This window comes from Pelodiscus sinensis, chromosome 2, assembly GCF_049634645.1.
Source record: "Pelodiscus sinensis isolate JC-2024 chromosome 2, ASM4963464v1, whole genome shotgun sequence".
NCBI classification, from domain to species: domain Eukaryota; kingdom Metazoa; phylum Chordata; order Testudines; family Trionychidae; genus Pelodiscus; species Pelodiscus sinensis.
In genome coordinates this window covers 254,369,919-254,387,023 of record NC_134712.1, presented here as the reverse complement: position 1 = coordinate 254,387,023, position 17,105 = coordinate 254,369,919, and the positions used below count along the sequence as shown (strand labels likewise).

The 17,105-nt window shown below is 49.1% G+C and overlaps 1 protein-coding gene across 1 annotated transcript in view; it reads right to left on the bottom strand.

The window, feature by feature from the left end:
- Positions 1-1,350: 1,350 nt before the first annotated feature.
- TMIE (transmembrane inner ear) overlaps positions 1,351-17,105 on the bottom strand; it is a 41,398-nt gene continuing 25,643 nt past the window's right edge. The window contains exons 3-4 of the mRNA XM_014576869.3: positions 14,315-14,464; positions 1,351-3,236 (exon numbers count right to left, since the gene is read on the bottom strand). Coding sequence (XP_014432355.2) covers positions 2,917-3,236; positions 14,315-14,464 — 470 coding nt within the window. The 3' untranslated portion in view covers positions 1,351-2,916. The remainder of the gene's footprint in view (positions 3,237-14,314; positions 14,465-17,105) is intronic.

Genomic DNA, 17,105 nt, shown 5'->3' with positions numbered 1-17,105 from the left:
AGGGCTTTGCTCCACGTCTCCCTGGTCTGCTGGGGGGGGCACTAGCTGCATCCCCCCCCCCCCAGCAGACCAGGGAGACGCGGAGCAAAGCGGCGGAGGACCCGGGGCCGGACCCGCGGCGCTTCCAGCTGATCTGGAAGCGGCCGCGGGTCCAGCCCTGGGTCCTCCGCCGCTTTGCTCCCCGTCTCCCTGGTCTGCTGGCTCCGGATCCGCGTAACTCGGGGATTGCCTGTACTGTAGTGTAGATATACCCTCAGAGACTAAATATATATTGTATCGTGAGCTTTCGTGGGCAAAAGCAAGCTCATCTCATCTGAAGAAGTGGGTTTGGTCCACAAAAACTCATAATACTATATATGTCATGACAGAAAACTGAAAGAATAGGGCTTGTTCATTTAGAAAAGAGAGGACTAAAAGGAGACACTCTAGCAGCTTTCAAGTACCTAAAAGGCTGTTACAAGGAGGAGAGAGAAAAATTGTTCTCCTTGGCCTCTGATGACAGGACAAGAAGCAATGGGCTTAAATTGCAGCAAGGGAGGTTTAGGTGGGACATTAAGAAAAACTTTCTCGCTGTCAGGGCAGTTAAACACTGGAATAAATTGCCTAGGGGGGTTGTGGAATCTCTATCACTGGAGATATTTAAGAGCAGGTTAGACAGACACCTGTCAGGGATGATCTAGATGGTGATTGGTCCTGCCGTGAGGGCAGGGGACTGGACTCGATGACATCTCAAGGTGCTTTCCAGTTCTAGTGTTCTATGATTCTATATATTTTTGTTAGTTTCTAGGGTGCCACAGGACTACTCCTTGTTTTTAAAGATCTAGACCAAGAGTGGCCAACCCATAGCTTGTGAGCCGCAGACAGTGCAGCTCACGAAGTGTTACTCCTGGCTCACGAAGCCACCCCTGCGCCCCCAGCCCTCGGTTTCCTGTGATCACAGGGTGCTCCCTCTGCTGAGCCGTCCAGTGTGGCAAAGCAAAATTGTGCTGGCAAGATGGCTGATGGCTGAAGGGAACCTGAAGTGGCTAAAAAGCCAAACCAGAGTTTTCATTTAAAGGGGCGGTGTCTTTTTTTTTTTTTTTTGGCTTGGCACCTGTCCGCCACTATTTTGGCTCTTTGCCTGCAATGGGTTGGTCACCCCTGATATAGACTGACACGACTACCCCTCTGAGATGTCCCTCTAAGAGTCCAAACAGTCCAGAGATGTAGGATCTCTCCTCGAATCCACTTCTGCCAGGGCTATTATAATGATGGAGAGTGAGGGATCCATTTGGAGTCTTTGACCTCCAGGCATCACACAGGATGCCACTTGCCTGGAAATTAGCCCTTTTCCCCATGAGAGTTCTTCATTTGCATTCCACCAGGCTTCTTTCTCGTGTGATGGGTTATTCAGTCACAGGGCTAAACACACTGTAAATAAATGATCAGGGGAAACGGATAAGGGAAAACAATGCCAGTAACACCCCACTAGTATTGCATGAAGTTTAAACATTGGATACAGGCTGATACAGTTAACAATCACTTTTGTCCATACAGGTTGAATCTCTATAGTCCAGCTCTCTCTGGTCTGGCAACCTCCGTGGTCCGGAATGATTTTTGTTAGCCAGATGTCCGTTTCTCATGGGTGTGGCCAAGTTTCCCGCGGTCCCATAAAGTTTGTGTAAAGCCACCAGTCCTGGGGCTCAGTGTTCCGGTCTGTGATTTAGTGCTAATTTACCACTGAATGTCCTCTAACAGCCCAGGAAGTAGTGGAAGTGATGGTACTGCTGCTAGGCAATATTGACCTCCCATGGTCCGGAAAATTGTCTCCTTTGGAAGTGGATGGGTCCCCAGGGTGCCAGACTAGAGTGGTTCCACCTGTACTAACACACAAGCGAATTGGCTCTGGCAGAAACTAGCACCTGATCTGCCAGTGTCACACTGGCAATGAGTGTGACTTGAAGAACTGAAGACAGTGTCACCAGCATGTCAAGGAAGACTGTTCCTTTAGTTTATATTTGGCATCCAGCTTTCTTTATGACACCTTTTGTAAACCCACAAAGGATCAGGAGGTTGGAAAGCGCATGTCCAGAAAGTACTTCTCCAAGACCCCTAGGAACACCAAACGGTTATAAAGAAATTCATGGGGAAGAAGAGCCTTTTCCCAAGACTTCTCCAATAGACCCATGGGCTAGAGAGCATCCTCTGCGTGGTGCCCTCCAGCAGCTATTCGGTGCCCTCTCTGGAATGCCACACATCTTCGAAGACTAGCGGAATGCTTAGCGATTGCTCGTCAAGCATTGATCTCAGGTAGAATGGGCATCTCTCCAGGGTACCTTGGAGAGGTTCTCTAGCATATACCTGAGCTAGCTTTGGTCCTAGCTTTGGTGTCTAGTTTGGGCACCAAAAGCAGCGATGCCACAGGGCTTTGGGCAGCCATTCTGGTTGTATGGACGCTGTTTCTGCCTGTGCCACTTTAGTTTCCCTGCTCTTGGGTCTAGAGCAGGCTAAATCAAAGATAACTTGGGTACAACTCTACGTGCGGCTGTCACACCTCTGGTTGCCATGTAGACACGCTCCTCATGTCTACATGCTCTGTGTTCCATGAGTCCCTCTGTGCTCCTGTTTCTCGATCCAGCCTGCCTGCTGGCACCAGTTCCTGATCACACGATCCTCCCAGTTCACGGGTAACTATCTGGCCCCCCAATGCAGGTTTTCCTTCGGCGGCAACATCACCTCTGTAGAAAGGGTGATTTCCCTTTTACGGAAATGAATCCAGGGGCTCCAAGTGGCCTCAGACTTTGAAGGATGTCATCTCCTCCCTGTTCCCACTACGCTCCCCATGCCAGCTTCATGGTATCTGGGCGTGGATTGCTAGGTCAGGTCTTCAGCGTTGCGTGTGGGCAAGGGAACGGGGCAGTGCTGCTGTTGGCCGGATCACTTCTTCTGCTGGGCTTTCCTGGCTGTGGACTTGGCGTTCCCCCCGGCTTTGCCACCAGCCTTGGCGCTGCCTCCTGCCTTAGCTCTCTCAGACTCTTTCTGGCCCTTCCTCCCACCTCCTTGCTTCTTTTCAGCTGCCCCTTTTCCTCCTTCCTTCTTTCTGGTCCCATCTTTTCCCTCTTTCTTGGACCCTTCTTTCTGCTCCTTTTTGCCTTCTTTCTTCTTGGATCCCTTGGAACTGTCCTTCTTGCCTTGGGCTTTGTCTACTTTCCCTGAGACTGTGGGCACCTCCTCTTTCTTCTCTTCTGCCACATGAGCTGTAGGGATGAAAGTGGGGGAGAAAACAGAAAGTTACCTGGGGGTAAGAACATAAAAACAGACACACTGGCTCAGACCGAATGTCCATCTAGCCCAGTGTCCTATCTTCCAACAGTGGCCAATGCCGGGTGCTCCAGAGGGAGGGAACAGAACAGGAAATCATCAAATGATCCCTCCCCTGTCACCATTTCTAGCCTCTGACAAACAGAAGCTAGGGACACCATTCCTACCCATCCTAGCTAATAGCCATTAATGGACATCTGTCAGGGATGGTGTAGGTGGAGCTTGGTCCTGCCTTGAGGGCGGGGGGCTGGACTCGATGACCTCTTGAGGTCCCTTCCAGTCCTATTATTCTATGATTCTATGACCTATCCTCCATGAATTTATCTAGCTCTTTCTTGAACCCTGTTAAAGTCTTGGTCTTCACAATCTCCTCTGGCAAGGAGTTCCACAGGTTGACTGTGCACTGCATGAAGAAAAACTTCCTTTTTTTTTTGCTTTAAACCTGCTACCTCCTAATTTCATCTGTTGACTCCTTGTTGTTATGTTATGAAAATACCGTTTCCTTGTTCACTTTGTCCACACCCCTCATGATTTTATAACTTATTACACCATATGGGATAGGAGTTCTGCAGCCCACGCTAAATCTAGGAGATCAGAAATCACTTGGGTCCAGCATTCCAACATCTTGCATATTTCCCTTTCGGCTGCCTAATTTAATGCATTTAAACATCTGTTTATTAACTTATAGGTGTATTTGGAGGAATGGAACAAAACTAATCATAATCCTGGCTTTACTGAAATCAGTGGCCAAAAAATAAAGTCCTGGTTGTTTGTTTGTATGGGACCAGGGTTGGACTCAAGGGGTACATCTAGACTACAGGGTTTTGTCGACAGAAGTTTTGTCGACAGATACTGTCGACAAAGCTTCTGTCGACAAAGAGCATCTAGACTACATTCAGTTCTGTCGACAAAGCAAGCTGCTTTGTCAACATAACAGTGTGGACGCAAAGGACAGTTTACATGCAATAATGCCTTCTGTTGACAGAACTCTGTCGACAAAAGGCGTTATTCCTCGTAAAATGAGGTTTACCAGCGTCGACAAAACTGCTGAGTTCTGTCGACGTTATGTCGACAGAACTCAGCAGTAGTGTAGACGCAGGATTAGTTTTGTCGACAAAAGTCCACTTTTGTTGACAAAACCCTGTAGTCTAGACACACCCAAGATGACAAACAAGGAGCATTCCTTAAGATTTTTGTCCAGTATGGGACAGAGTCCCCAGAGAAGCAGCGGAACGTCCAGTGTTTGATTTGTTTTAAAACTGGACGGGGCTTTTTTCATGGGGAGTCACGTCCCTTCCGGAGGAGAAGAGAGTATCCTTAGTTGCTGTGAATGCCAGAAGCACCTACACTATGCTGAGGAGACAGTCTCAAAAATATCTCAGCCTGGATCTGGCCATCCCAGACCAAGGAACAAGACTGGCCCAGCATGGATAAGAGCTCATTTTGAGTTCTTTAGAAAAATCATTTAAATCGGGACATTTCTTTTCACCCCATGCCCCAAACGAAGGGTTTCCAGACTGTCGACAATTTTGGAACAGATTCTTTTGATTTTTGTTTGTTTGTTTCAGAACCATTTTTTTAAATGGAATTCCCTATTTTTTCACATGAAACTTTTTTAAAGTTAAAAAATCAAAATCAGAACCCAATGTTTCCAGTTGATGAAAACAAAACATTTCAAGTGACATGCAATGACCATTTCAGATACTTGTTTCACAGGAAAGGTCACTTTTGATTGGTTACCTCTTGGGATACAATCACTATTTAATAGTACAGATTGAACCTCTCTAATCCAGAATGCTCTCGTCCGGAAACATCCGTGGTCCGGAATGGTTTTTGTTAGCGGGATGTCCATTTCTCACGGGTGTGGCCAAATTTCCCACAGTCCCATAAAGTTTGTTTCCAGCCCCCAGTCCTGACTCAGTGTTCTGTGATGTTGTTTAGCTTGAATTTAGCCCTAAATGTCCTCTCACAGCCCAATAAGTGGAAGTGTTGGTGATGCTGCTAGACAATATTGACCGCCCGTGGTCTGGCAAATTCTCTGGTTCGGTACCGGTCAGGTCCCGAGGGTGCCGGACCAGAGAGGTTCAACCTGTAGTAATAGTAAGATTTAAATCACAGAATTTCCCATAATCAGGTTCCTGCCCAGCTACATTGCTGACTCATAGAATCATAAAATCCTCAGGAGTCATCCAGTCCAACCCCCTGCCCAAAGCAGGACCAAGCCCAACTCAATCATCCCAGCCAGGGCTTGGTGAAGTCAGGTCTTCAAAACCTCTAGCAATGGAGATTCCACCCCCTCCCTAAGGAACCCATCCCAGTGCTTCCCCACCCTCCTAGGGAAATAGTTTTTCCTACTATCCAACCTCGACCTCCCCCACTGCAACTTGAGACCATTGCTCCTCGTTCTGCCATCCATCATTACTGTGAATAGCCTCTCTCCACCCTCTTGGGAACCCCCCTTCAGGAAGCTAAAGGCTGCTCTCAAATCCCCCCTCACTCTTCTCTTCTGCAGACTAAACAAGCCCAAATCCCTCAGCCTCTCCTAATATATCATGTGCTCCAGCCCCCTCATCATTTTGGTTGCCCTCTGCTGGATCCTCTCCAATGCATCCACATCCTTTCTGTAGCGGGGGGGGTCCAGAACTGGATGCAGTACTCCAGATGTGGCCTCCCCAGTGCCGAATAAAGGGGAATAATCACCTCTCTAGTAATGCTCCCCGGTATCCCTTCTGCCCTTCAAACTAACAGTAACACTGAAACGTTCTTATCACTTCCCTGTCTCCTTAGTCATTCTAACCAATCTAGACAGAGAGATGTGTTAACTACCATTGCACAGACACACGCTTAGTTTGTGCCAGGGTGACCCAGGCACCTCCTAGATTGGCTCTTCATAGCCCTGGCACCTCTGGGCTTGCTGCATCCAGGACAAATGTAAAACCACTGCTTCCCAGCATCTCTGTTGTTACAAATTCAGCATTCCCCAGATCTTCGTAAAAAGCTACCTTGAGTCAGCACCTCGACGGGTATAAATCAGCACACGTTGACTTCAATGGGACTAATGAAATTGACAGGGGCTGAAGATTTGGTCGATGGGGATCCAGGGAGGTCTTTGGTTAACACTTTGTGGGTACTGCTGTTTCAGCGTGCCAACTACAGAACAGAGTAAGAGCAGGAACGGCAAACTTCTGTCTTACACTTCTTACTGATTTACGCTCAAATGCTGAGACTTATTCATGTCAGGTCCTCGCCGCTTTTGCAGATTCAGACTAACACGGCTACCCCTCTGATTCATGTCAGGTAGAACCTTTGTATAAACAGGGAGGCAGTGTGGTTTATTGGAAAAGGCACTCGACTGGGATTAAAGAGACCTACCTACTCTGCCACTGATATATTCTGTAACCTTGGGCAAGTTACTTTACATCTCTAGGTCTGTTTAGACTATAAGATCTTTGAGGTAGGGACTGTTTCATGCTATGTTATATGATGTTTTCTATGATTCTATGACTCTGCGTTTGTACAGCACCTCCCACAATGTGGTTCTGATCTTGCCTGAAGAACGGAAATGGTACTAGAATATAGTAGGCTACTGTTCAACAGGAATAAGATTAGCACAGTCTCGCCTTTAAGTATTAGATGTGCCAACCCTTTATTAATTCTGGTTCCAGATTTAATAATGCACAATTTTCTTTCAAAGAAAATGGGGCTTTTTTTCCCCTCCCTTGGATTTTTGAGTAAAAAGTTTGACATTTAGATTTTCTATTTTAAAATTATGAAGCAACATTCCATCAAGAAGCTGATTCCTAGGGAGGAAAGAAATACAGGACTTTGCCAAACAGCATCATTGTTCAAAATGGTGACGAAGATCTACCAGAAATTTTTGCCATGACCCATCACTGCATCAGATAATTGCATGTGCAATTAGACAGAGGCATGTGTGCCCAAAACGTTTCTTGTGAGGCTCTAGTCCTACCCACGAGCTTACTCAGCACCAGGCCATACAGCTGGTTCAGAGGAAGTAACCAGTTTCCTAGTAGGTTTACATTTCCATACCTCCTCCAAGGCATGTCTACACCATGGAGAAGATAGACCCTCCAGAGGTCAGTCCTCTAGTGTTCGATTTAGCGGGTGTAGTGTAGCCCCCGCAAAACAAATGCTGACAGCAGCTCCTGCAGGCATCTGGTGCATCTCATTCTGCGAGGAATAAGGGAAGCTGACGGGACCATGTGCTTCCATTGGCCTCCCGCTGTGTAGATGCCACAGTGAATCAGCTTAAGGTAATCTGAATCCAGCTACGCATTTTGCATAGCTGGATGACGTACCTTAAGCTAGTGTTTCTCAGCCAGTGGTACGAGTATCCTTAGGGGTATTTGAGAGAAGTCTTGAGGGTACATCAATACAATTGAAATTTGGAGAAAACTGAATTTTTGTTTTAATTTTCATAGCGTTTTATTATTCTTTTTGCACTTTTTACACCTCAAAATTTCATCGTCCGCCCAGCTACAATTAAGTTGTTTAAACAAATGTGTTGCAACGGTAGAAAAAAAATGTGTGTATCTGAAAACTGTAAGTACTGGGAGTACTTTTTTTTTTTTTGTTAAAGGGGTACTTTACAAAAAAAGGTGGAGAAACACTGCCTAAAGCCAACCAGCACAAGCTAGTTATGTATGGAGCTACACCAATTTGTCCCAGCTCAGTATGGGTACATCTAGACCACAAAGCTATTTCAGGATCCTGGAGGTATTCTGAAATAGCTACCCTGCATCCAAGGAACGCATCCGCTATTTTGAAATAATTTTCAAAAGAACGGACTCACTAGTTCAGCTATTTCGACATCCCTGTAAATCTCATTCCACAAGGAATAAGGGGTGTCTTGAAATAGTGCTTTATTTCAAAATTTGGCACCTATTTTGAAATAAAATCGAAATACGATGCGCATTTTGCATAGAGCAAATTGCGTATCTTATTTTGATTCGAGTGTGCAGTCTAGACATACCCTTTGTGGTCTGTCCTTATTACATTGCCTCCCCAAAGTAGCCTCCCCACATGTACCCAGAAACATAACCTCCTCTGGCCGGTAAGAAGATTGTGAAGAATGCATCGCAGTGTTAATGTATCTATGAATGGTTCGAAGGGATCTGCAGAGGACAGTGAAAATAATGTAGCCTCTTTCTGTTCATTGGAGGGAAATTCTGAAGCCTTGCAGGAAAGCTTGGGAAAGGCAAATCACTTCCTCCTTTATGTTTTCCAGGCAGGCCTGCCGATGGAGAGGGAAGGGGGTAACTGCCCCAAAGCCTGGCAACACAGACGGGCCTGGATGGGCCCAAAGCGTGGCAACACAGATGGGCCGGAGCTCCTGGATGGGGCTTTTTAAATTGCTGCTGAAGCACCAAGCCATGTGTTCTGGACAGCACTGAGGGGGAAGCATGGTTCTCTCTGAGCAGCACTGACAGCAGCCTAGTGCCAGCCCCACCCCTTCCACCTGAGGCCCCGCCCCTTCCACTTGAGGCCCCGCCCCTTCTGCCTGATGCCACACCCCTTCTGCCTGAGGCCACGCCCCTTCCATCTGAGGCCCCGCCTGTTACAGAACCTAGTCCAGTTCCCAACCAAGTCACTGGAGACTGACTGAGGTCCTTAGAACATCCCCGAGCAAGGGCCAAACCCTGCTTCCATTGTTCACATGACTCAAGGAAGATGACACATGTCAAGGAGATTTGTAGGCACAATCCAACACCACCCCTTGTGCACAGCCAGAAGAGACATCGTTCCATGCTGGGCAACGCAAAAGTCATCAAAAGCCATTAGTGGGGTCTTTCCATGACAGTACTAACAGTAGGATGGAGAGGCTCAAATAACAACAATCAATAACCGCTAATAGTATTTAATGATCAATATATGATTGGCACTTAGCACCTAAGTAGCGATTTCCCGCTTCAAAACACTTTGTGGATCATTCATTAATTTAAAATTCTATTTTTTCTCTTATGTATCCACAGGACAAAATGCACCATCAAACCATATGGCAGAAGCTCATTTGGGATAAACTGGCCTGGCTCTTTTGATGTCTGTAGGGCTGTGCTAATAGACACCATTGAAGGATTTGTTCCTATATATTTCCGGGCTAATATTTGCTCTTAAATCAGTTTGAATCCTGATTAACCCCATAAGGTTTGACTGGCTCATAAACCTTGTTCAGGACTTCTGCACACAGGACAAATGTGCAGGAAACCCTGTTAGGACCAGGTCCCCAGGCGGCGTATGTAAATCAGCGTTGATCTCTGGCAGCGAGTGGTACAAATCTCCTATCTTCCAATTTGGTAGCTAAAAGGACCCTCTCTTTGAGGTCAATGGAGCTGCAGCAGTTTACATAGAGAAGGAGCTGGACCAGAAACTGAAACGGACCAGACCAGGTCCTCTGGTAATTTGTGTGAAATGCAAAGACAATATGCATGGCATAAAAAAGTGGAAAACCAACAGGAGGGTCTGATTTCTCCCCGCCCTGCTGCTTGTGACACTGATTGCGCAAAGCAGGGACTTGTCTTTTGGCTGTGTGTTTGCATAGTTCCTACCGTTGATCTATGTTTGGGGGCTACAGCAATGCAAAACAATGAGACATTATACGTAATGAACGAAGAAATCGTGTCTACACAGGCAGATGAGGTGTAAAACACTGCAGAAGGAGCCTGGGAGAATTTTACGCTCTCAGAGCATAGCTCTATTGACTTCAGTGGATTTGGGATCAGGCCTCGTGCTTAAAGTTAAACGTGATCTTAGTATTATAATGGTTAGGAGTTGGAATTCCTTCGCTTTCTCTATGCCCCTCCATATCCCAGTCCCGGTCTGTGATATGATGAGACTGAGAGTCTGAGACATATTCAGGCACTGAGGCTGTGTCTAGACTGCATCCCTTTTCCGTAAAAGGGATGCAAATTAGACACATCGCAATTGCAAATGAAGCGGGGATTTAAATCCCCCCTGCTTCATTTGCATAAAAATGGCTGCTGCTTTTTTCCGGCTCGGGGCTTTGCCGGAAAAAAGCGCCAGTCTAGACGGGGATCTTTCAGAAAATAAAGCCTTTTCCGAAATAAGGAATAAGGGATCTTTCGGAAAAGGCTTTATTTTCCGAAAGATCCCTGTCTAGACTGGCGCTTTTTTCCAGCAAAGCCCTGAGCCAGAAAAAAGCGGCAGCCATTTTTATGCAAATGAAGCGGGGGGGATTTAAATCCCCGCTTCATTTGCAATTGCGATGTGTCTAATTTGCAATTGTGATGTGTCTAATTTGCATCCCTTTTATGGAAAAGGGATGCAGTCTAGACACAGCCCTAATGTCTAATGTCCAGTGAAGTCAATGGAAGTGAAGCAGTTTTAATACCATCACAGGTCTGGGGTTTGAGGCAAGGAAGCTCCCAGCTCCCAGAGTTCATGTCCAGAGTTCATGTAATACAATGGTTCTCCAAGTGTGCTCTGTGGACCACTAGTGATCTGCGATAGTCTTGCAGGTGGGGCGTGGGCTCAGTGCCCACCGGCTTCCCCCTGCAGGGGGTGGAGGGAGGTGAGCCTCGCATGCTGGATGCAGCTCATAGGTGGGGAGGTGGTTCCACACATTACCATGCCTCTGCCCCCTGCTGGGGGAACAGCAGCACAGGAAGCCACTCATCTGAGGCTTTCCCTGCAGCTCCCATTGGCCAGAATTGCAGCCAATGGGAGCAGCACCTGGGAGTGGCAGGAGGCACTGACCCAGCTAAGCATTCCTCATGCCCAGGTCCTCACACTCTCATCCCCCTCCTACCAAGACTAGATGTAACTACAACCAGGTGGATTTGAACCTGGGACCTCGGGAGCTTAGTATAAGAGCCTCTGCCCTTTGAACTAAAAGCCTCCTGGTGCTCAACCCATGCTGTAGAGCAGGAGTGGCCAACCTGTGGCTTGCGAGCCGCAGGCAGCTCTTCACCCCTGAAAGTGCAGCTCAGAAAGCCTCCCCCAAGGCTCACGAAGCTGCCCCATGCACCTCTACAAACAGCCCCCAGTTCCCTGTGCTCAGCAGGTGAAGGGGAGCCACCGTCTGGTGTGGCAAAATGGTGGCAGCTGGCAGGATCCTGATGTGGCCAAAAGCCTGTTTTTAAAGGGGCAGGATCTTTTTTTTTTTTTTGCTCAACAAGTCTGGTGGAGCTCTTTGCATTTTTTCCACCGCTGTTTCAGCTCTCTGCTGTAGAGGTCTCTTGGGCTTATCTGTTGCTGTGGTCTAGGTGCCATGGCATGAGACAGTAAACCACACTAGGTGTGTGGGTTACACCTGCATCCCCACCCCACTCCTGCCCCCAACCTTCCACCCCGACCCCTCACCCTCATCCCGCTCCTGCACCCTACCTCCCAGCCAGACTTCCCCCTACCCAACTCCCACCCTCTACTGCATCCATTTTGTGATCACGGTTGGTTGGTGGTCCGGGGGGAAGTCTGCATGGAGCGCGAACCACCACTCTACAGCTGAGTGACCATCTGCCATGGGTGCAGAGCAATGTTGACAAGGAACCCTGGGAGAAGACGATCAAGCGAAGGCGAAAGACGGGGAAGGAAAGGAGAACAAGGAGCGCCGAGTCTGCATCCAACTCTGCCAAGCCACGGGAAGGAGACGCCAAAGAGACAGACAGACAGACAGACGGACCGGCAGACGGGCAGACATTCCCGCTAGTTCCCTTGCAGGGCCATTTCGTCTTCTTCCTTCACCACGGGCAGAGAGTGGAGAGGTCTGGGCGGGAGGTGAGCAGAGAGAGTCGAGAGGCTTTCAGTGGAGCCTAGCGGATAGAAGTAGGAGCCGGTGAGTGGCAGGAAAGGAAGCCGGGACAAGATTCCAGAGGCAGAGTAGCCCTTGGCCGTCTGGGCTGGCAGACTGTGTAAGGGACACCGGGAGCGTGAATCACATGGCGCGAATCATTGGTTTTCCAGTTCAGAGGCCAAACCCTGCCCCTCCCCCTTCCTATTCATGTGGGATCCAAAGAAATTGGGGGTTTCATTGACCCCCCAAAGGAACTTTGGTCCAGTTGTGCTTTCTGTTTTGTGTCTTTCTTCTATGCCCTTTCCCCCTCCCCATTGTCATAAATTAAAAAGCAACATTTCCAGACAAAGCGCGCAAGGAAACGTTGAAACCGTTGGTTTTGAAGGGGCAGGAGGAAAAAAAACGTTTGGACCTTTTTTCCAAAAACTGTCTTTGGCGTTTTTTTGTGGAAGGGATGTGGAAGGGGGGACGTTTGCCAAATTGGACCTGACTTCACAAATTGTTTCCGGGACCTGAAAAAATGCAAGATGGCCCCCAGCTAATTTGCTATTCACCGAGATGGGTTTGGCCCCCCTTGAGTTAGCGATGCATTTGCTCTCCTCTGGTACCCCCTGGAACCTGGCCTTTCGAATGGACACACAGCGAGGCTGGAGGCTCAGTGGGTCGGAAGGTTTCCTTTCAGCATTGCTCTGCTCATGGGCATCAGCGGAGGGAGAGCCAACTGCCATGAATGGAGCTATGTGGACTGACACCAGCTACGGATCTGACCCTTGAATCTTAACACTGGGGCTTTCTGCCACAAAGAGCGTGTGCAAAGCCAGGGGGGGCTTTGTCCAGAAAACTAAGGGTCCAGGTCTTTTGTTGGTGCAATTGGCCATTAAATGCCCTGGAGGATCATAGAATCATACGTATGGAAGAGATCTCAAGAGGTCACCAAGTCCAGCCCCCTGCCCAAGGCAGGACCAATCCCAACTCAATCAACCCAGCCAGGGCTTTGTCAAACCGAGACTTAAACACCTCTAGGGATGGAGATTCCATCCCCTCCCTAGGGAACCCAGCCCAGCGCTTCCCCACCCTCCTAGGGAAATAGTTTTTCCTAACATCCTAACTACACCTCCCGCACTGCAACTTGAGACCATTGCTCCTTGTTCTGCCATCATCTACCACTGAGAACAGCCTCTCTCCATCCTCTTTGGAACCTCCCTTCAGGTAGTTGAAGGCTGCTCTCAAATTCCCCCTCACTCTTCGCTTCTGCAGAATAAAAAAGCCCAAATCATTTTCATTTCCCTCTGCTGGACCCTCTCCAATGTGTCCACATCCTTTCTGCAGTGGGGGGGGGGGGGGGGGGGGGGCAGAACTGGACACAATACTCCAGATGTGGCCTCACTAGAGCTGAATAAAGGGGAATAATCACTTCTCTAGATCTGCTGGGAATGCTCCTCCTAATGCATCCTAATATGCCATTAGCCTTCTTGGCTACAAGTTGACTCTTATCCAGCTTCTCATGCACTGTTATCCCCAGGTCCTTTTCTGCTGAACGGCTAGTTAGCCAGCTGGTCCCCAGCCTGTAACAATGCTTGGGATTCTTCCGTCCCAAGTGCAGGACTCTACACTTGTCCTTGTTGAACCTCATCAGATTTCTTTTGGCCCAATCCTATAATCTGTCTAGGTTACTCTGGACCCTATCCCTGCCCTCCAGCGTATCTACCTCTTCCCCTACCTTACTGTCACCTGCGAACCTGCTGAGGGTGAAACCCATCCCCTCATTCAGATCATTATTAAAGATATTGAACAAAACCGGTCCAAGAACCGATCCTTAGGGCACTCTGCTTGAAACCAACCGCCAACCTGACATTGAGCCATCAGGATGGAGAGAGGCTGTTCTCAGTGGGGGCTGAATGAGGAGCAATGGGCTCAAGTTGTGGTGGGGGAGATCTAGGTTGGATGTCAGGAAAAAGTACATCCCTAGGAGGGTGGGGAAGCCCTGGGATGGGTTCCCTAGGGAGGGGGTGGAATCTGCATCCCTAGAGGTTTTGAAGTCCTGGCTTGACCAAGCCCTGGCTGGGATGATTGAGTTGGGGTTGGTCCTGCTTTGTGCAGGGGGTTGACTCAATGACTCCTGAGGTCTCTGCCAGCCGTAGGATTCTGTGTTTCCTTAAACACAGCTTTGTGCCTGTGGACAACCTAACGCTTCGTGTCTGCCCCAAGAAACCCGGGAGAGGAAACAGGGAGGTGTGGACATACCTCCAGGGATCTCCGTCAGCTCGTTGAGCGGCGGCACCGTCTCCAGTTTGTCGGCATACGTCTTGGCTGCCTGCCGCTGTGCGTACCGGGCCTCGATCTCTTTCTTCGTCCGGGGAATCCGGCACTTGAAAATACAGCACAGGGTTATAACTGAGAGAGGGGAGAGAGTCGGCGTGAGTTAAAGTTTGCTAGAACAAGTCAAGGGTTCACCAAATCATAGCCAGCAGAGACAAGTGGGGGAAGGAGGATTTCAAGGGGAACCTGGCAGTTTTGACTTCATTAGGAAGGTCCCTCTAGGTTCCTTGTCTCCTCTTCATCATCCCAGAATCCAAGCTGGTCACAATGTTCCACTCATCTTACCCTCCCAAGCTCCTGTGAACTAGGCTAGGAGCATCTCCATTCCACCACCAGGGACCACAGTAGATTAAGAGACTTGCCCAAAAACCAACAGAACAGCATCAGAACGGCCAAATTGGGTGCAACCAAAGCCCCATCTGTGACGTAGTGGGGGTACTTGGCTGGTTTCTATGCTGCTGGCTCTGGGGTAACCCCCACTGGCTGCAGTTGGTACCACGGCCCAGCAAAACAGGATGAGTCACTATGCAAAGGGATCTCTCAACCAGTATGGCCAGACACCCCCCATGGAGAGGAACAAAGGAAGGGGGAATGCTGCCCTGGCTGGGGGGCAGGGCTGGAAGAGTGTGGGTTAGTTGCTGTCTGGGAGCATGGAGGAGACAGCCTAGGGACAGGGGCTGGAGTTTAGGGGCCCAGTCTCCCCCATCTCAAGGGGGCCTGAGGCATCCTAGCCCAGCTCTGTGACCAGATTACATCTGTGCTGTGCTGTATCCTGGAGAGGCAATAAACTTCCTCTATTCCACCGGCTGGTGCAGTCTATTTGTGCCATTTCAGGGTGCAGGAGACAGGGGACCCCCAACGCGCCGTCACACCATCTAGCCCAGTGTCCTGTCTGCCAACAGTGGCCAATGCCCGGTGCCCCAGAGGGAGTGAACTTGTAACCACCACCAGGTAGATTTGAACCTCCTCTGAGCTAAAAGCCAGCTGGCTCTTAGCCCATGCTGTCGGGGTCTCTTGGTCTTATCTGTTGCTGTGGTCTGAGTGACACTGTATGGGACAGTGAACCACACTTGGGGTGTGTCTAGACTACCGGTTTTTTTTAATGGCCGTTTTTCAAAAAAACTTCCCCTGCATCTAAACTGCTGCCGTGTTCTTTCAAAAGTAAATTGAAAGAACGCGGCAGGTTTTTCGACTGTGGAAAACCTCGTTTTACGAGGAATAATGCTTTTTTTCAAAAGTGCTCTTTCGAAAAAAGGCGCTATGTAATGCTCGCTGTGCTTTTTCGAAAGAGAGCATCCAGACGGCCTGGGTGCTCTCTTTCGAAAATGCGGCTTGCTTTTTCAAAAGTACTGGTTGTAGTCTAGACGCTCTGTTTCATTCATAACTCGGGGACCGCCTTTTACGACTGCGTAATGGGAGGTTTGGTCGTAAATGCGAACGGTCGTAAATCGACCGTTTGCAACTCGGGGACTGGCTGTATCTAAAATGGTGTTACAAGGAGGAGGGAGAAAAATGGTTCTCCTTGGCCTAAGATGACAGGACAAGAAGTGATGGGCTTAAACTGCAGCAACGGAGGTTGAGGTTGGATATTAGGGAAAACTTCAGGGTGGTTAAACACTGGAATAAATTGCCTCGGGAGGTTGTGGAATCTCAATCACTGGAGATATTGAAGAGCAGGTTGGACAGACACCTGTCAGGGAGGGTCTAGATGGTGCTTGGTCCTGCCGTGAGGGCAGGGGACTGAACTCGATGACCTCTCGAGGTCCCTTCCCGTTCTAGGATACTATGAGTCTAAGAGGATTCGATATTTCTTCCTCGCCAATGGGAAGTCATAACATCTCCTGCGCGCCTCCTTTCACTTGAGACTCTTGTAATCAGTTTTCTGTTCTTAATAAGAGTGGGAGACGAGGCTGCTTCTTCAGAGGAGAATGGGGGCATTTCAGGGCAATTTCTGCTCTCGCTGGCATTTCTTTTATGGCTTCCCCACCTCAAATACGTCTGAGGTAACTGCATTTCCTGCGTATGTGGCTGTTCCACGCTCCTACAGGGAATCCAAGCAAAGCCTCCTGGAATCCTCTAAATGCCAAAGTTAATGTCAGCTCGGGACTGAACATTTCCAGCCTTTTGCATTGAGATGATTACCTGGAAATATCAGTGTTCGTTAATGGGCCGCACAGAATTCTGTCTGGCTAGGAGACTGTATCATTCACCTCGGGATGGGGAACTTAAGGCCTGGGGGATGGATTCAGCCCCCAAGGATAGTGGCTCCTGCTAACCGCACCAGCATCATCCAGACCCCAACCCTCAGTCTGCTCCTGCACCCCTCTCCCGCCCAGACCCCCACCCCCCACTTTGCTCCTACCTCCCACCCTGACTGTGCACCCCCACATGGCCCCTGCACTCCTGTCAGGCTCGTACCCCTCACCTCCAGCCCATCTCCCAGCCGACGCGGGTGTTTTAGATGCGGCTTGTAATGATTAGAACTGGGAGCACTGGTAGGGTTGCCAGGTAGACCCCCTCCAAAAAACAGACACACTTGATCGTGGGCGGGGGGCGGGGAAGAACCAGCCGGGAGCGGGATGGGGCTGGCCAGGGGGGAGGTGGAACAGGAAGCAGAATTGGCAGGAGGGGGGGCAGGGGCCGTGGGGTTAGATGGGAGGAGGGAAGGCAGGAAGCAGAGTTGGCAGGGGGGGTCTGGGGGCTGGCTGGGAGGAGG